The following is a 21,776-nucleotide window of genomic DNA, read 5'->3' on the forward strand; positions in this document are numbered from 1 at the left end:
CCAAACATTTATTAAATTTACACTAAAAAAAATTGATTAAAAATTTATAATTTAAAAATATAAAAAATATCTTACTAAAAAAAAGAATTAATAAAATTTGAACACGAAAAATATGAATAATATAAAATGTTCTTAAATAAAATCATTATACTACATTATTGTAAATATGACATATCCAAGTTAAAAGGATAAACCCTAAAATTTTAATAAAAAATTTTAACGTCTATTTTTGTTTCATCCTGTAGATTTTTTATATAGTAATATATATGCTCAAGAAAAAATTAACAATAACAAAACAATATTTTAAAGATATATGGTACTATGTTTATTTAAAAATTTATTTTTGTAAAAATCTAATAAAATATATATAAATAAATTTCGTTTTACAACATAGACGAAGTAAAACAGATTTAAAAATTCATAGATAAATTTTCATCCCACTGTTTTTTATAAAAAACTAAGATTAATTAAAATAATAAAATTTCACTTTGTATTCATAAATGTTCAAAATATATAATTTAATTAATTAATAATATTGTAATTAAATAATATTTTTATTAATTCTATAAATATATAATAAAAAAAAAAAATATGATTTTTCACTATTTAGAAATATTTATTGTACATACTATGCACAATCTATAAAATATCGATAAAACATTGTTCTATATATTAAATAAATATTTGCTAATTATATTGATATTTTTTCCTGCTAATAATACAAATTTTATTAACATTACAATAATAGAAAACCGTGCATTGCTTATAAAAAATATTAATTATCATAACAACATAATTGGAGTTATAATAAACCAAAAAAGAAATATTTTTATGAATTTTTTGTTACATTAATTATGAAATTCGTATTTTTATGATTTATTGTGTATCTAAAAAATCATAATTATAGGATACTATCTATTGTACAATAAAATTCTAATTTTAAAGGAAAATAAAAAAACCAAAGTTCTTATATTTGTTTTATAATTTACTAAAATTATAATTTCATATTAAGTTTTATTTATATCATTATTTCTAAGTCAAATGTTCTAAAATTCATATTCTATTTGTATATTTTGTATTTTTTAATAATATATATACTTTTAGAAAAGTAATAAAATTAAAAAAAATAAAAATTTTAAGTAAAATTAGCACAAAATTCAAAATTATAATTCATCTGTAATTAATTCATTCTTAAAAACAATATTATTTTATGATATATTTATATTTTCATGTACAAAATATTCAAAAATTAAAACATATAATAAAAACGTTTTTGTACTAGATATGTATTGTATTACATATATTACAATAGCACCTATAATTAAAATTAATTAAATTTTCTTTTTTCGAACTCTTCAAAAACTATATGCTCTTTTTTTTTTTTAAATACGGTAGAAAATATGTACAACCAATTTAGTAAAGATAATACACTATTCTATGTCACGAAACAATCATTTTAGACTAAATGAACGTAAAAAAAATGACAAGAAATTACATCCACTTTTTAAGATTAACAATGTGAAATTTCCTATTAATTTAAAGAAAATATACTAAATTCACTTTTTTATGTGAACTTTATGCAACATGCATATATTTCGTGTGCAAATACATCTTCATACACATGTAACAATTATACCAAAATATTATGTTCAAACAACTTCTTAAAGTATAAATCTAAAAAATAAAATATTCAAATTCAGTAAAAATTAAAAATACATATTCTTTTATTTTACATCACAATAGATATGTGTATATATTTGGTATTATAATAATATTCTGGCTATATGTATTTCTATTATATGTTCATTATTTTTAATGGTACTATAAATCATCAAATTTCATATTAAAAGTATCTCTTACTAAAGGATTTAACAATATTATAACAAATTTTAGGATTATTTGCTCTTATTTTCTCTTATTTTGCAATTTTTATAAGAATAAAAATAAAAGCTAATATAATCAAAATTCTTAGAGATGTTAAAAACACTAAAATTACAAGATATAATGCATTTTGTATGTCTTTGATAATTGGTCTTATATCTCCTTTAATGTATATTGAAGCTAATATAATAAATATTATAAAAAGAACTAATTCTGTTAAATAAACTAAAAAGCGTGGAGAAACATCTAAATCCACCTTTCTGTTAGCCATTTTTCTTGCAGTTCTTTTATTAATTTCCCATTTATTTTCAACTATATCTATGCGACATAAATGATTGAATATCTTTTTTCCAAAAAGTGCATCCACTCCATTAGATAAATTTTGATTGCACTTAGATAACCTACATAAATGTCTAAATTTTATATTTTATTTTCCATACATTATTATACATCATTTTTATGTTTTTAAATTTAATATTTCTATATGTAAAATAATAATTATTATATTTTGTAGTTTATTTGCTTTTTTATGTAATTCAGTTTTAAATTATATTAAAATATGTTTGTGAAACTGAATATATAATTTTTAAAATGAAAAATTACAGAGGAAATTATATTTTATTAATAATTTAGTATAAAAAATCTCTATATAAAAGAAAAAAAATATATACACATATTTCTGTAATTTTATACTCCAAGTTTTTATTCTAACGATTAAAAATTCTGTTAATTTTTATATTTCTAGTTTAAATTTATATATATGTTACCTATTGTTGAAAATTGAACAAACGGAAGAATAAATGTTGTTTAACACTTTATTATTATATAGCGTTCCTTAGAAATAGGAGGATATTTTTATTAAACATTTCTGTTAAATATTTTCAAAGCGTCTTTATTGTATTTAAGCTTCTTTGAATCTTGAATTGTCCATAGGTGATTAAAACTTTTCTTATTATTTATGAATTATCTCAATCATTGTTCTAATTAATGCATAGATGTATTTTACAATTAAAATAAAATTTATTATTATTAGATTCACATATATCATGATTAAGTAAGATATGAGTTTTGTCACTCTGACAAAAAAATGAATATTTTTCATATGATATATGAAACTCCTTAAAAATATAATTTGTTTTCTTTATCTGAAAAAAAAAGAGCAAAAAATTTATCTGATTGTCCCTAATCAGATTCAATAATATGTTTATAAAAATAATACAAAATATAATGTTTTTATTAGTGAAGAAGTTCAATATATAAGTGTATTTTTACAAGAAAATTCATTCTTTATTAAGAATAATAAAAATAAAATAAAAAGTTAAATTATTTAGTTTCTCAAAGATGCCATTTAGAACTTTAAATCACGTCTTTATACGTGTAATTATGCAGATTTATATATAGGTACTATAACCTACTTACTGATACAAATTGATAACCATAGAAAGATATAATATTTTCTTTATGAAGTATTTCTAATTTATATTATTCATTCGTTCATGATATTAAAATAATAAAGTAAAAAAGAATGCATACTCTTGTAACCCATTTATATGAGTAGTTACCCCCTATTTATTGGTTCCTTTACATTAAATATAGATGAATCATTATTGAAGTTATTATACATATACATATAACAACTTTATGTAGAGTTTTGAAAACACTCTTAAATAGGTGAAAGGTTTATAACTTCACAAATCATATAAATATTTAGATTCATCCTGTTCAAGTAATAATTATTTGTGAATAATATTTCGAACGAAAATAAAGATTTTTACAACCATAGAAAAAAAAAAACATTATTTATCATTCATATATTATAATATTATTTCATATGATATACAGAAATGCTATCTGAATTATGAAGGCAAATTATTATGTGCAATTTTTAAATAATTGTTATATTTTAAAAAGTTTGTGCTAATACATATTAAAAATGTGATTTATCTAATCGCTTCAGTAAAAATCCCGTTTAAAAAACTTTGAATGACATATAATCAAAGAAATAATTGCAAGAACACTTTATAACGGATGAATTATTGTTTAATATTAACAACTATATTACAAAAGGATATTTTTCTTAAACTAAATTTAAACAAAAGTGTATTAAAAACACTTATCATTAAAAACAATAATTCTGGACAGTTATCACATATATCACTTTATTATATTATTGAAAACAAAAAAATTGGTTACTAATCCAATGACTAAAAACACACCTCTTCTCTAAAACATTACTATAGATGAAAAATATTACTAACAAAAATTTTCCTAGCATATTAATTAATCAATTGTAATAGTATATAACTGAATTAACGAAAAGAATAATAATTGATAAATTAATCATGTTCTCAAAAAAGATCTTGTATAATTACAACTCTGTCTCAGTAACATATATATGTGATATGAACACAGTGGATATGTGTTGTCATTTAGAATTTATAATATAATAATTTTGTAGTAATACACATATAACAGTATTTCTTACAGAAGTTTTATCCTTACTCCAAAAAAAAAAAAACAAACAAACAAACAAAATATATATGTTCAAACATGGCAAATAATGCGGAAAAATTACACTCATTATATACTTATATTATTTTTTTTGTAATATATTATTCAACAGCTGGTACTATAAAATGCGTGTATAAAGTATTCTTGATATATGATGTGAACAATTGCATAAAAAACAAATAAGCACTGAAAAATGCATTTAATGCTAATATGACAAATCCCATGTATTGTTATTAATCTATTTGGCGTTCTTTTATAACATTTTTATCCTTATTATATTAATTGAAAGGTAAAAATTTTTATGATTCTTTTTGTTTAGAGAATTATTTTAGATTTCATACGGAGTATTTATGAAATATTAATCCTTTTTAGTAATATTTTTAATTATATATTGGAATATTTGTGTTTAATAGATAAATTTTATACATATATATATAATGACACAATTAAATGGATAAAAGGATTATCCTAAACTGATAAGTCATTTATTCATATGTTTTTACAAGTAAATGGTGAGCTTGATCTATAATACATTAGTATGTATTTCAAAGTAACAAAAAAAAAACATAAACAATATATATATAAATACTTTAAAAAGAAACTATATATCTAATGTAATTTTCAGGTATATTTATTATATATATAATGAGAAAAATTTTTAAATTATTAAAAAAAATACTGTTTTTTTTAATATTAGTGAAAAGTCATATAAAAAAATGACACTTCTAAAAATCTTTTATATAAAAATATATTTTATTAGTATAATTATAAAATAAAATTCCTTCATATTATTTATAACCATATGTCATAATTTTTAAAAGTCACAATTTTCAGTTGAGTTTCTAAATTATTTGTTCTTAAATCTTGATACCTATTCTCCTTTTTTTTCATTTATATCGATCCTAAACTTCTTTTAAATGAAAAATACTTGAACAGTTGATACATACAAAAATCATAAATTTTTGTAAGTTATACCTTTATTTTACCTTATTGGTCATTAAATTATTGTTCTTACCTTAATAATATGTTATGTAACAACGAAAAATGCTGCATAAAGAAAATATGGAAAATTTTCTTAATAATTTTATTTCATCGTTTAATTAATAAGAATTCTTATGAAGAAGTTAAACTTTTTCGAATTTCATCCCATAATATCCATAATGTTTAACTTAAACACTTGTTAACAAAAAGTCCCATATCTTTAATTAAACAAACCACACTTATCTTTTTTCCATTTTATTCATTTATCCCATTAAGTATTTACATATAAGGATTCTTTCTACTGGATCTAAATCTTCCATTCTTCGCTTTCTTCGTCTGTCCTTTCTTTACATTTGAACCAATGTTTCTCTTTTTATTAAATAATATATTCGTAAACTTTGTATATTTCCCGTTTTCCCCAAATTTTATCTTCCATTTGTTTCCATTCAACCTTTAGGCACTAAATAATTTTCTTTCCATTTCAGCAGATTTATTTCGTAGTACCTAATTCATCCAAATAGGATTCATTTTCATAAATCCAATTTTTCAAATTCATTTCTATAAATTATTTCCCTTCCGTTTTAATGCATTACTCTTGTTCTTCATCATTTCGTGTTGAATACTTTTTTCACAATGTCAAATATATATTCATTATCCATATTTTCTTTATAACACATGCTTCATTTTCAATTTTTAATAACCATTCTTCCAATTCTTTGTTTTTTTCACATATCCACTTATTCTTTGTATATTCGATTGGAGGGTAAATAGTTTCCAATCCTCCATTACTTTAATCAAATTGTTATGTCATTCATTTCTTTTCCATTCTTTTGATTTTTCATCATGAAATTATTTTTCTTTGGAATCATAGTCATTCTTACATATTACATCTTCTCATACTGACCTTTTAATATCTTTTGCTTGTCCTTCTTTTACTTTTTTTTTCCCCTTTATTATTTCTTTTTGTGCTTTTATTTTATCTACTTCTATTTTATTACCATTTTCCGATTATATTTATTTATAAAACTCATTACCATTTAACTTAGCATCATTTGGTTCCTTTTTATGCAAAGGTTTTCTATTTTCTTTTGTGTTGTCAACAGTATTTAAATTATTGTGCTAGTCTTTTTGATCGTTTGATTTATGATAAACTTTTCCTTTCTTGTCTAGTTATTTTATTTCCTTTTCCTCTGAATAGAAAACAGCTCCTTTTTTTTAAATAATTTTTACAACCCTTTTTGTGTTATTATCTCCAATTACATTGTCAAAGATTTTTTCTCTTTTTTCTTAACTCTTTTCATTTATTTCTTTTTTATCCATAACTTCTTTTATCTTACTGTCAATTATATCTTATTTTTTAATACCATGTATAATATTCTTTATATCAACATCGTTTGATTTTGTTTTTTTAATATCATGTTCACCTTTATTCACAGTATTATCATTTTTTGTGTTTTCATCTAAATTTTCTACACCGTGGTTGATGTTCTTATTATTCTCTGTTTCTTCCTTTTCTATTTTATGTACTGATTCCTTTATATCAGCATCAATTTATTATCTTTTTTTATTATCTTGTACACCTTTTATTTAATTAATGTCATTTTTTGTCTTATTATCTATACTTATTTCATCTTCATTCATGCATTAGGTATTATTTGTTCTCATTTTGTCCATACTTTCGCCATCTTCTTTTGTCTTATCATTACATGATCCTTCTTCTTTAATTTCTTCTCTTTCTACTTCTATCGTCTTGTCATTTGTGTCTATATATTCAAAAACATCTTCAAATTTTTCTTCTACTTTATTTTCTAAAAATTTGTTCTATTTTCCTAATATTTTTTCCACATTTTCTTCATCAGGAACTTTTACAGTAAAAAATACATCATTTAATATATTCTTTCCTATTTCAATAAAAAATTAAAAAAAATTAAAAAAAGTTTTAAAAAAAATATTTATATAAATATATACACTTTTTTCTTTTTTTCCTTTTTTATTAGTGGCATTTTTACTTTAAATTGTACAAACAAACTGAAAACATTACATTATTTGTAAAACCTTTTATGTAATTTTTCTGACGAGAAAATTTATTTTTAAAATAAGAAAAAAAAAAAAAAAGAATATATACAGAAGAATTAAAGAATGATTTATTAACACAAAATAGTATATTGTTATAATTTAACATTAAGGTAGAAATAGAAGGATTTGTAAGAACAATACATTGTACTGTTGTTCTATGTATCCATCCTTTTTCTGTCTTTTTTAACAAGAAAAATAGATCTTTTCAACAAGAACACTTCTTTAATAATTTAATTAATATTTAAAGTTATATTTTTACGTAAATTTATTAATATGCAAATCCATATTTCTAATTTTATCTTTGTAAAAAAAAAAAAAAATGAAGGCTTTATATTTACATTATAATAATCATGAATAGAAAAGAAAAAAACAAAAATATAAATAACAAAAATAAAAAAATTTTAAATAATTTTACTTTTAAAAATTCTGTTAAAAATAAGTAATGACAAAAATAAATGATACATACAACAAAAATTAATAATACATGTAAACATCGAAATTTTTTTTTTTTAACTTACATTGTACAACAAAATTTAAACATTTTATAGTTTTTAATTTATTTATTTATAGACTGTTTAATGTTATACATAATTAATAAATTATAAGAATATATTTATGTTACATTTTTTTTTACTTTTCACCAGCTTTATTTTTAAAAAGGAAAAAATAAAAATTATATAGAGTTGTCCAAGATGGTATATATATGTATATATAATTAATACATAGTTAGTTGAACATTTTATTACATTAACATTTTTTCTTTTTTTATATATATACTAATATTTATGAAAACTCATTTAAAAATTCATTTAATGATAATAAGAATATATATAATTTCCATGAGAAGCATTTTTCTTAAGCTTGTAGGGTGTTAACACATGTTAATTATATTTTTATATATATTTATCCTTCTTTCATTTAATATGGAAACAAAAAATGTGCATTTACAAAATATACATTGAATGAATCAAATTTAAATAATTATTAAAATTGAACTAAGAACAATAAATATAATATTCATGTAAATTAATAAAATTAATTTATAAATATAAAATATAATTCTTTTTTTTTTTTTACTACATTCTTCCATATTTTCACACTGTCATATTTATTTTCTTATTCTTTTACTAATAATGTTGTAAACAATTCTTTTAATTGGAGTATATTTATAACTTACATGAAAGGTGGGCATTATATTCTATTTATTTATAAATATATATACTCGGTTTAACTATTGAACATCTTTAAAGCATACATTTTTACTATTATTTTCTTTAATCTTTTAAAATAAATAAAAAAAATGGAATAAATATAGGCGAATAAATGCAAAAGGAATTTGTACCATTTTTTATATTCATTAATCATGACCGTTTCAAGAACTTTAAGGAATGTTTATATATAATATATATGTTGTTTATTGTCTTAATTATTTCGTATTTATATTTTTTTATGGAATATTAAGAAATAAGTTTTAAGAAAGGAAAAATTATTCAATTATATACTTTGTATAATAATTCTTATTAAACTAATATTGCTTGACATCTTTTTTAAAGATAATAAATAATAATATTTTTATTTATATAATAGAAAAATAATGAATTATGTATAATGATAAAAATGTTACATGTTCATGAAACAAAGTTAAGAATTATTTTATGGTCATCATTATATATATATAAAGAATAAATAACAAGATAAAAAAATTATTATCTATGAAAATTCGAGTAAGGTAAAATTTTTTAGAACTTACAAAAAAATATATAATTACATATTAATAGAAAATATATTAAATAGAACAATTATTACATAATCGTTGCATAAAATAACTATTCGTAATTATTTATGCAATTTTCATTAACCATAGGATTTTTTTAATGACATAACATTTTTTGAAAATCTTTTAATGTATTAAGTGTAATAGTTGTGTTATATTTCAGAAATTATCTAATTATAAATATAATTATAAAGTTATCACTTAAAAAAAAAAGGATTATGTAATATAATCTTATCTTAGAAAAGCGAACAAACGTAATATAATACTAAGGTATTTCAGATGGTGAATATAGGTGTTTTGCAAAAAACAAAAAAAGAAAAGTATTATGGTAATATACCAATTACTTTACACTTTTGTTTGCGAATTATTTTATAAGAAAAAAAAAAAAAAGATTTAATTTTGGATACACCATGTATGTTTTAGTATCAAAATAAAGGTTAACCATTAAATTAGAAGTATAATCTTATATAATATAGGTATTATATACATTTTTATCAAGAATTAATTATTAGATTAAAATTATTAGATGATGTAATAAATCATTATTTTTTTTCTATTATTAAATATGTATATATATATATATATATATATATATATTCATTTTTCTTATATCTTTTTACACCGAAAAACTTTTGCTTCGAATAAGTGTTTAGTAATAATGTTACAAAACAAACGTTTATATTTTTCTATGTAATATAATATCCTTTCTCTTTGGTTTTCTCATTTCCTCTTAATAAGTTACTTTGTAAAGAGCGTATCCTTATAATTAAAAATCTATGAAAACATAATATATTTCTTAATTATTTTATTTTATGGCACTTTGGTAAAGAGATATATACTTTTGAATATAAATTTATTTCCCCTCTTTAATCTTCAAACTAAGCTAATTTATGCTAATCTATATGTAAGCTAATTATTCCTTTTTATTTTATAAAGAAATTCTTTTGATCAATAATCCATTTTAGCTATTTATTCCTTTTATTGTTCATGAATGTACAAACCTTAAAGTGTAGTTAATTCAATTATTCCCCCTTTTCCATATTAATCTATTCCTTCCATTTGAACAATTTCCACCTTTCTGTTATATATATATATATATATATATAACCCTTCTACTAATGTGTTAAGATTCAATATTACCAAGTAAAAACCTATTTTATATATCTATTTTCTTTCTAGGCATTTTATGATTATGCCACTTTTCCAATGAATTCATTTTTTCAAATATGCTGCATTCTAAAATAGTGCTTTCCTATTAATTGAATATTCTTATTCTATTATTATCCAATCTTCCTATTGAGAATAATATCATGGTAGTGATGTTCTTAATGTAGAAGATTTATATTCATTGGGCATATATTTCTTATAACACATCCATTTACTTTCCGTTTATTTTATTCGTTATTTCCATTCCTTTTTTTTTCCTTTAACTAGTTTGTTTTTCCGAACGTTCTTTGCATCTTTGAATCTTTTAAAATTCTTCTCTAGTTTTCCCATATAAACTTCTTTTATTTATCTTTTTATTCCCCTATAGACTGAATGCATTTTTCCTAGAGCTGTTCTAATGTGGGTGGAACATTTACTAATGGTATCATTTTCATTTCCTGATCCTGTCAAAACGATAAAAAAAATATATGTATTATTATGTTTAAGTTGAATTATAAATTTCGATTCATAAAGAATCAATAAAGTATTTTATATAATTTAAAATTTATTTTTTATGTCTTATAGTTGGAGAAACATAATTTAAAAAAAAATCAGAAGAAAAGAATAAATAAAGGAACAGATATGCTTGAAATATTGTAGAACCCGTTCACTTTTGATAGTATTATAGTAACTTTTTATTTTTCATTGTAAAATTTCGAAAAAAAGTTTTCATTTATAATTATAATATAAATGATATATTCTTAATAATTTTCCTCTTTTTTTACATTTTAGTAAAGGTCAGCAGTAAATGGGAACTAGGGGTTAAAAAAAAATATTTCGTCTTGTTCTAAAAAATATTTATATAAAATTCAAAATAGAATTTATATAAGAATTTAAAGGTTCCATATTTTATCATATCCCTCGTTAAAAAAGAAAATTCATCTATATCTATAAAATAGATTATTGTAAAACAATGAAATAAACAAAATAAAATTAGAAAATAGTATGAAAAAAAAATTAAATTAGTTTTTTTATTATGACCATTCAAAAAAAAAAAAAAACATAAATATATGCAAAAAGTTAAAGAGTGTGCAAATTAAACCCTAAAAAATATTGAATTCATAAAAAAGCCAAGTTCATTTTTTTTTTTTTCAGAATTAGGTTTTGGGTTACTTTAATTTAAAAAATTTATAGACATTATATTTACTTTTATGATGTGTTTTTATTTTAACAGTAATCTTTTTTAATAGTATCCAGATTAATTTCCCCGATTTTTAGTTTTAAAAATATTTTCTTCTAAAAAAAAAAATATAATAGTTTTCTCTGCTATAGTTATATATATATTGGTTAAAAATACATTAATTCATTACTCATTTATTTTATAATTCATTTTATGATTATTAATATTTTAATGTAAAGGTATATATTATTTATTTTTGAACATTTTTTATTAACAATTTAATTTTATAAATTTATTTGTTTACGGAAACGTGCTATTTGTAATTATAAAAGATCTGTCTTTATTTTATTTTCTCTTTCTTTTTTTTTTTTTTATAATTATAATTAAATTTTTTTGTATAAAATAGCCCAATTGTATTTATGTCATTTTGTCGTTTACGCAACATAAACTAATTACAAGTTTTAAAATTATACTATTTATTAAATTTAAATTATTATTTTATTGTAAACATGTAAAATGGATATTATAACATACATAAAAAATTTCATGTAAAATTTAATATAAATAACTATTTTTACGTTTTAAGTATTTTTTTTTTTTTTTTCAATTAACAACGTTGTTAGAATAAATCTTATTTTTTTGTCCTTTTTTTGTTACCTTGTATTATTTATTTTTGCAATATTATGTAATTTGTTTAGTTAAAGGAGAATTATTTGGTATATACTTTTTTGTTTTTACAAATTAATTTTTATCGACTTTTAATATATTACTTTATTTTTTTCATTTATGTGTATTACTCTATTATTTTACTTCTTTACTTTTCGTATTTATTTATTTACATTTTTTTTTTTTTTGAATAAAATTGTTCCTATTAAGGTTTAAAAAGAAAAAAAAAAAAAAAAAAAAATTCAAAACATTGTTAAAAAATATATTTATTTTTCGTTTTCGTCTGTTTAATGTATTTAAAACAAGCAAACTAACATAAAAATTTTATTTTTTTTAGAAAAATATTAAATGTATCGTATTTTTATAATAATAAAATCATATGTACGTTTTTTATATGTTGTTAAAATAACAAATGTGTAAAAGTAAAATTACGTAATGGTATTTAAAACAGAATGCCAATTAATTTACATTTATAGCAAAATAAAAATAAAAAAAATAATGGTACAAAAAAAAACTGTTAATAAACAAAATGGGAAAAAGGATATCGTCTCATAAAATTTTTTAAAAAAATTAAAAATGGAATAATCGCAATTTAATGAAAATTAATATATTAAATAGAACCATTGTTGTTATATATTTTTTGTGATGATTTAATTGTTTTGTAACATTTATAACATAAAAAAAAATTTGGTGTGGATTTTTTAATGATTATATTTTTGAATAATATTTAATTAAAATAACATTATGAAAATGATAATTCTAAGCAATTATTATAAATATAAAATAAAAACATTCAAAATATAAGTATTTTTGATATATAATTTAAGTAAAAGAAAAAAAAAAAAAAAAAAAGAGTTCCTATTATATTTATGTAATACTCTTTATTCTAAAATAATGTATACAAAAACTGTAAAAAGTTAAAGTATTTTACAATAATATGTTGTACCCTTATATAATATATATATATATATATATATTTATTTATTTATTTATTTTTATAAAAGGAGTTAATATAGGGTAGCTAAAAGACAAAATAAATAGCAAGCAGTAAACAAATACCAATGTCGTCACACTTGTACGTTTACAAATTATTTTTTAGAAAAAAAAATAAGGCTATTTAGTTCATATTATTATCTATTTTGAAATGGTAAAATCATTTTTTCCATGAATAGGTACTTTTTAAAGGTAAAATAACAAATAATTCTTTATATAATAAAGTAAAAATTATTTTGTTTTATTGAATAATGATAAAACATATATTTTTATGAAGTAATTATTCTATTTTATTAAAATGTAAAATGTGCTTGGTATATTAGATGTTTTAACGTTACACAATTTCATTATAACAGTATTATATTTTTAATTTTATGTCATCTTTTCCTTTTATTTAAAAATATATTATTTTGTTCTTTAAGAATTGTATTAAAACATAAAATAATTACAAAATGAAAAAAAATAAATAATTATTTACAAACATGCTAATTAACAAATTAATAAATCATTTAAAAGAAAAAAAATGATATTTATTTTTATGTTGTACAATGTGCATGATGTTTACCATGTTAAGATACAATGCACAATTATTGTTAGTGTTATTCGCATTGATATATTAGACGTTTCACTTTTTAAATAAAATAGTACAAATGAAAAAAATGGTAGGAATAATTATAAGAATTACTTAAATATATGACCAAGATTTAGGAGAAAAATTAATTTAATATATAAAAAAAATAAATGTACTATAAAAATTTTAATAAATAAGTAAAATGTGTTTATTATAACAACTGATTTTGAATACATATTAATCCATCTGAAAAAAATACATATAATGTATATAAAATAAATATGTCTAAAATATTGGTTAAATTTTGAACGGTACTATCTCGAAATGAAAAACTAGCACATGTGACAAAGAAGTAGGAACAATAGTTATCTTTTTATACAAGTTGGGAAAAACAACAAATATACAATTTTTAATAATATCCAAGTTAACAGATTACAAGAGACGAAAGATATTTGTTTAAACTTTTATAAATAAGTAATAATCGTATTGTTCGAAAAAAAGAATTTATAAAAAGATTAAAAATTCTAAATAATATAAGAATGAAAATATACGAAACTTTGTGGCAAGCTCATTATTTATTTTACAAAAAAATAAAATAAAATAATAAAGTTAAACATAATTTAGCGAATATTAATTAGTACAATCCTAAAAATTAACGGCAACAATAAAAAGGTATGGAAATATAAAAAAACACAAAATATTTTAAATTCCAAATTTATGGTTGCGATCCTATACATATTATGAAATCAAAAACCAAAAAAGTAATATCAAAAAGTTTAACTTATTTATAAAATAATCATATATAATTTTTTAATGTAATTTTTTTTTTTTTTTTTTTTTTTTTTTTTTTTTGTAAAAAACATTATATTATGTTATGTTATTCTAATAAAGACAATGGTTGTAATTTTGTAAGTTCTAAAACAAATTAAAAATGAAAAAAATAACATTTTTATAGAACTCAAGCTACTATATTATGAAGATATGCAAATCTAACTATATTATAAAAAATAGATAATAAATATAGTCTAATAATGAAAAATCCCTAAATGAAATTCCATTTCAATACCTAATTTTTATATTTAAGTACAAACAAAGTAATTATTTTAAAATATATTTGATTTTCTTCAATAATTAAAGAAAGACATATATATATATATATCAATCTAGTGGATGTAAAACGCATTCTATATAATTAAAAATGGTATATTCAAAATAAATTATTTATAATAGATATTTCCCAAATTATATTTCGTATTTTGTAACACATCTTCCATATTGTTAAATATATTTTCAATTTGTTTACCTTTTCGAATATAAACATCTAATATTCATATATTTTATAATTTTTTAGTGATTTTTTTTTTAATACAAATACTGTTTAAAAAGAATTTATATGGGACAAATTAATATATATAAGACAGAAAGTGTGAGGTTTCTACTTTTTTACTTTTTCTATTATTAATTTTTATTTCCAATTTTTAATTTGCAAGTTTCCAAGTGATCTAAGATATACAAAGAGATAGAAAATTGAAATAACTCATTCTCATTAATTATATATATCACATTAAAAAAAAACTAACTCATTTTGTAAGAATATTTTTTTTATAGTTAATATGATTTGTTTCAACTATGAACTGCGTCTACATTTATTTCGTTTTTCTGCTCTAACTCTTTTAGCCATACGTTCCATTGTTTGTCATCTATCCATATATAAGTAAAATCTTTTTTCCATTGATTAAATTTCGGTGTCCTTTCTCTTTTCCAGTTTTCCATATCTTCTCTAATTGTGTTAGTAATTTTTTTTTCCATTTTATTAACATTATTGAACCAACAATTTATTTTTCCGTTTTTCTCTTGTTCATTCCATACATTTTTGTCGAGTTCACACTCTCTTGTTAACAACCATTTTCTCCATTCATTCCTTATCCAAAAATATAATGTGTATATATTATAATCCATCCATTTTTTAAATTGTTTATCCAAATGTCTCTGTCCATTATCTTTTATCCATTTAATCCAAAGTTCATCATTCCATTTTTTAGAGATCGACAAAAAGTCAGACTTATAATATGAATTTATATTTCCATTAAAATGCATCCATCTCTTTTCTAAGTATATAGTAAATTTTTTGAATTCATCATTTTTCACTGTCTTCCACCATTTTTCGTAATTCTTAACATGTTTCATGAAGGCTGATTTTTCTCTCTTAGCATTATTTATCCACGTACTCCAGAAATTAATCTTTTCTACTGGTACATAGACACCTTGGACCGCGTCTATGAAAGAAACATCTGAACCACTGTCATCAAGGGGTTCTGCTAACTTTTCATCATGTTCATTTATCATATCTACATTTTGTTGTTGTTGTTCTTGCATATCATTATCACCGTAATTTCCTTCGTCTCCTTCAGTAAGTTGAAGTGCATCTATATCATCAATTGGTTGATCATTTTCTCCTGCATTCTAAATGTTAATTTTTAAAAAATTGAAAAAATAGTTTTTCCTTTTCAAGTTAAAAATTAATAGATAATACGAATTTAAACCATTCTCATTTATATATATTATAATAATATATATTATATTTATATGGGATTTTTATCTTACTACAGCAGAAACATATTTTATAAGAACATTTGGAGTTAAAATATATAAGATTCCTGATATAAAAAAGAATGCTAATATTACTCTCATTTTGGGTAAATTTTACATATAATTCTTATTAATATATTCTGTGAATACAATATTTTTAAATAATAAAAATTTATAGTTCTTCTATATTATATTTTTGTATATATTTTAATTTAAAAAAAATATATATAGTCCTCCCTCCCCCTTTCTTATTGTTTAGATATAATGAAAGTCTAAAATTAATAAATTAAGGATATAAGTTTTTCTTTAAATATTATTTTTTATCGTAGATTTTTTTATTTTAAATAGATTATTTTATAATTAAGTATATTTGCAAAATAGGATAATACTTATAAATAACACAAAATAAAAAAAAAAAAAATTTAAATAAAAATTAAAAAAAAATAATAATAAAAAGAAAAAGAAAAATATAAAAAAAAAACATAATAAAAAAAAAATTTACAAACAATTTAATTTATAAAAAAATTTAATACTAATATATATATTTTATTAATCTCAATTTTTTGTGAATTTTTTTTTTTTGTTTTTTTTTTCTCTTTTATTTCATGTTCATTATAAATATTATCCTATTCTGCAAATATACTTAATTATAAAATAATTTATTTTAGATAAAAAAATTTACAATACAAAATAATATTTAAAGAAAAACGGTGATCCTTAATTTATTAAATTTTTTTTTTCAATTAGAGATTTTCATTATTTCTAAATAAATAAAAGGGAGACTATTTTTTTTTTAAATTAAAATATATACAAAAATATAATATAGAAGAGCTATAAATTTTTATTATTTAAAAATATTATATTCACAGAATATATTATCAAGAATTATATGTAAATTTTACCCAAAATGAGAGTAATATTAGCATTCTTTTTTATATCAGGAATCTTATATATTTTAACTCCAAATGTTCTTATAAAATATGTTTCTGCTGTAGTAAGATAAAAATCCCATATAAATATAATATATATTATTATAATATATATAAATGAGAATGGTTTAAATTCGTATTATCTATTAATTTTTAACTTGAAAAGGAAAAACTATTTTTTCAATTTTTTAAAAATTAACATTTAGAATGCAGGAGAAAATGATCAACCAATTGATGATATAGATGCACTTCAACTTACTGAAGGAGACGAAGGAAATTACGGTGATAATGATATGCAAGAACAACAACAACAAAATGTAGATATGATAAATGAACATGATGAAAAGTTAGCAGAACCCCTTGATGACAGTGGTTCAGATGTTTCTTTCATAGACGCGGTCCAAGGTGTCTATGTACCAGTAGAAAAGATTAATTTCTGGAGTACGTGGATAAATAATGCTAAGAGAGAAAAATCAGCCTTCATGAAACATGTTAAGAATTACGAAAAATGGTGGAAGACAGTGAAAAATGATGAATTCAAAAAATTTACTATATACTTAGAAAAGAGATGGATGCATTTTAATGGAAATATAAATTCATATTATAAGTCTGACTTTTTGTCGATCTCTAAAAAATGGAATGATGAACTTTGGATTAAATGGATAAAAGATAATGGACAGAGACATTTGGATAAACAATTTAAAAAATGGATGGATTATAATATATACACATTATATTTTTGGATAAGGAATGAATGGAGAAAATGGTTGTTAACAAGAGAGTGTGAACTCGACAAAAATGTATGGAATGAACAAGAGAAAAACGGAAAAATAAATTGTTGGTTCAATAATGTTAATAAAATGGAAAAAAAAATTACTAACACAATTAGAGAAGATATGGAAAACTGGAAAAGAGAAAGGACACCGAAATTTAATCAATGGAAAAAAGATTTTACTTATATATGGATAGATGACAAACAATGGAACGTATGGCTAAAAGAGTTAGAGCAGAAAAACGAAATAAATGTAGACGCAGTTCATAGTTGAAACAAATCATATTAACTATAAAAAAAATATTCTTACAAAATGAGTTAGTTTTTTTTTAATGTGATATATATAATTAATGAGAATGAGTTATTTCAATTTTCTATCTCTTTGTATATCTTAGATCACTTGGAAACTTGCAAATTAAAAATTGGAAATAAAAATTAATAATAGAAAAAGTAAAAAAGTAGAAACCTCACACTTTCTGTCTTATATATATTAATTTGTCCCATATAAATTCTTTTTAAACAGTATTTGTATTAAAAAAAAAATCACTAAAAAATTATAAAATATATGAATATTAGATGTTTATATTCGAAAAGGTAAACAAATTGAAAATATATTTAACAATATGGAAGATGTGTTACAAAATACGAAATATAATTTGGGAAATATCTATTATAAATAATTTATTTTGAATATACCATTTTTAATTATATAGAATGCGTTTTACATCCACTAGATTGATATATATATATATATATGTCTTTCTTTAATTATTGAAGAAAATCAAATATATTTTAAAATAATTACTTTGTTTGTACTTAAATATAAAAATTAGGTATTGAAATGGAATTTCATTTAGGGATTTTTCATTATTAGACTATATTTATTATCTATTTTTTATAATATAGTTAGATTTGCATATCTTCATAATATAGTAGCTTGAGTTCTATAAAAATGTTATTTTTTTCATTTTTAATTTGTTTTAGAACTTACAAAATTACAACCATTGTCTTTATTAGAATAACATAACATAATATAATGTTTTTTAAAAAAAAAAAAAAAAAAAAAAAAAAAAAAAAAAAACTCATTACATTAAAAAATTATATATGATTATTTTATAAATAAGTTAAACTTTTTGATATTACTTTTTTGGTTTTTGATTTCATAATATGTATAGGATCGCAACCATAAATTTGGAATTTAAAATATTTTGTGTTTTTTTATATTTCCATACCTTTTTATTGTTGCCGTTAATTTTTAGGATTGTACTAATTAATATTCGCTAAATTATGTTTAACTTTATTATTTTATTTTATTTTTTTGTAAAATAAATAATGAGCTTGCCACAAAGTTTCGTATATTTTCATTCTTATATTATTTAGAATTTTTAATCTTTTTATAAATTCTTTTTTTCGAACAATACGATTATTACTTATTTATAAAAGTTTAAACAAATATCTTTCGTCTCTTGTAATCTGTTAACTTGGATATTATTAAAAATTGTATATTTGTTGTTTTTCCCAACTTGTATAAAAAGATAACTATTGTTCCTACTTCTTTGTCACATGTGCTAGTTTTTCATTTCGAGATAGTACCGTTCAAAATTTAACCAATATTTTAGACATATTTATTTTATATACATTATATGTATTTTTTTCAGATGGATTAATATGTATTCAAAATCAGTTGTTATAATAAACACATTTTACTTATTTATTAAAATTTTTATAGTACATTTATTTTTTTTATATATTAAATTAATTTTTCTCCTAAATCTTGGTCATATATTTAAGTAATTCTTATAATTATTCCTACCATTTTTTTCATTTGTACTATTTTATTTAAAAAGTGAAACGTCTAATATATCAATGCGAATAACACTAACAATAATTGTGCATTGTATCTTAACATGGTAAACATCATGCACATTGTACAACATAAAAATAAATATCATTTTTTTTCTTTTAAATGATTTATTAATTTGTTAATTAGCATGTTTGTAAATAATTATTTATTTTTTTTCATTTTGTAATTATTTTATGTTTTAATACAATTCTTAAAGAACAAAATAATATATTTTTAAATAAAAGGAAAAGATGACATAAAATTAAAAATATAATACTGTTATAATGAAATTGTGTAACGTTAAAACATCTAATATACCAAGCACATTTTACATTTTAATAAAATAGAATAATTACTTCATAAAAATATATGTTTTATCATTATTCAATAAAACAAAATAATTTTTACTTTATTATATAAAGAATTATTTGTTATTTTACCTTTAAAAAGTACCTATTCATGGAAAAAATGATTTTACCATTTCAAAATAGATAATAATATGAACTAAATAGCCTTATTTTTTTTTCTAAAAAATAATTTGTAAACGTACAAGTGTGACGACATTGGTATTTGTTTACTGCTTGCTATTTATTTTGTCTTTTAGCTACCCTATATTAACTCCTTTTATAAAAATAAATAAATAAATAAATATATATATATATATATATATTATATAAGGGTACAACATATTATTGTAAAATACTTTAACTTTTTACAGTTTTTGTATACATTATTTTAGAATAAAGAGTATTACATAAATATAATAGGAACTCTTTTTTTTTTTTTTTTTTTTCTTTTACTTAAATTATATATCAAAAATACTTATATTTTGAATGTTTTTATTTTATATTTATAATAATTGCTTAGAATTATCATTTTCATAATGTTATTTTAATTAAATATTATTCAAAAATATAATCATTAAAAAATCCACACCAAATTTTTTTTTATGTTATAAATGTTACAAAACAATTAAATCATCACAAAAAATATATAACAACAATGGTTCTATTTAATATATTAATTTTCATTAAATTGCGATTATTCCATTTTTAATTTTTTTAAAAAATTTTATGAGACGATATCCTTTTTCCCATTTTGTTTATTAACAGTTTTTTTTTGTACCATTATTTTTTTTATTTTTATTTTGCTATAAATGTAAATTAATTGGCATTCTGTTTTAAATACCATTACGTAATTTTACTTTTACACATTTGTTATTTTAACAACATATAAAAAACGTACATATGATTTTATTATTATAAAAATACGATACATTTAATATTTTTCTAAAAAAAATAAAATTTTTATGTTAGTTTGCTTGTTTTAAATACATTAAACAGACGAAAACGAAAAATAAATATATTTTTTAACAATGTTTTGAATTTTTTTTTTTTTTTTTTTTTTATTTTTAAACCTTAATAGGAACAATTTTATTCAAAAAAAAAAAAAATGTAAATAAATAAATACGAAAAGTAAAGAAGTAAAATAATAGAGTAATACACATAAATGAAAAAAATAAAGTAATATATTAAAAGTCGATAAAAATTAATTTGTAAAAACAAAAAAGTATATACCAAATAATTCTCCTTTAACTAAACAAATTACATAATATTGCAAAAATAAATAATACAAGGTAACAAAAAAAGGACAAAAAAATAAGATTTATTCTAACAACGTTGTTAATTGAAAAAAAAAAAAAAAATACTTAAAACGTAAAAATAGTTATTTATATTAAATTTTACATGAAATTTTTTATGTATGTTATAATATCCATTTTACATGTTTACAATAAAATAATAATTTAAATTTAATAAATAGTATAATTTTAAAACTTGTAATTAGTTTATGTTGCGTAAACGAC

The 21,776-nt window shown here is 19.4% G+C and overlaps 3 protein-coding genes across 3 annotated transcripts; 1 reads left to right on the plus strand and 2 right to left on the minus strand.

Moving 5' to 3' along the window:
* Positions 1 to 6,723: 6,723 nt before the first annotated feature.
* On the minus strand, positions 6,724 to 7,990 carry MKS88_004740 (uncharacterized protein; the record flags this gene model as incomplete). The annotated part of the gene is made up of 4 exons (XM_067217941.1): positions 6,724 to 6,899; positions 7,050 to 7,181; positions 7,865 to 7,875; positions 7,968 to 7,990. 4 exons carry the CDS (start codon positions 7,988 to 7,990, stop codon positions 6,724 to 6,726), a joined length of 342 nt encoding a protein of 113 aa, XP_067071123.1.
* Positions 7,991 to 15,402: 7,412 nt separating this feature from the next.
* Positions 15,403 to 16,470, minus strand: MKS88_004741 (uncharacterized protein; the record flags this gene model as incomplete). Its single annotated transcript, XM_067217942.1, has 2 exons — positions 15,403 to 16,242; positions 16,384 to 16,470. 2 exons carry the CDS (start codon positions 16,468 to 16,470, stop codon positions 15,403 to 15,405), a joined length of 927 nt encoding a protein of 308 aa, XP_067071124.1.
* An 805-nt stretch (positions 16,471 to 17,275) lies between these two features.
* Positions 17,276 to 18,343, plus strand: MKS88_004742 (uncharacterized protein; the record flags this gene model as incomplete). The annotated part of the gene is made up of 2 exons (XM_067217943.1): positions 17,276 to 17,362; positions 17,504 to 18,343. The coding sequence occupies 2 exons, from the start codon at positions 17,276 to 17,278 to the stop codon at positions 18,341 to 18,343; spliced, it is 927 nt and encodes a 308-aa protein (XP_067071125.1).
* Between the last annotated feature and the right edge of the window lie 3,433 nt (positions 18,344 to 21,776).

This window comes from Plasmodium brasilianum, chromosome 13 (assembly GCF_023973825.1).
Source record: "Plasmodium brasilianum strain Bolivian I chromosome 13, whole genome shotgun sequence".
Taxonomy (NCBI): Eukaryota; Apicomplexa; class Aconoidasida; order Haemosporida; family Plasmodiidae; genus Plasmodium; species Plasmodium brasilianum.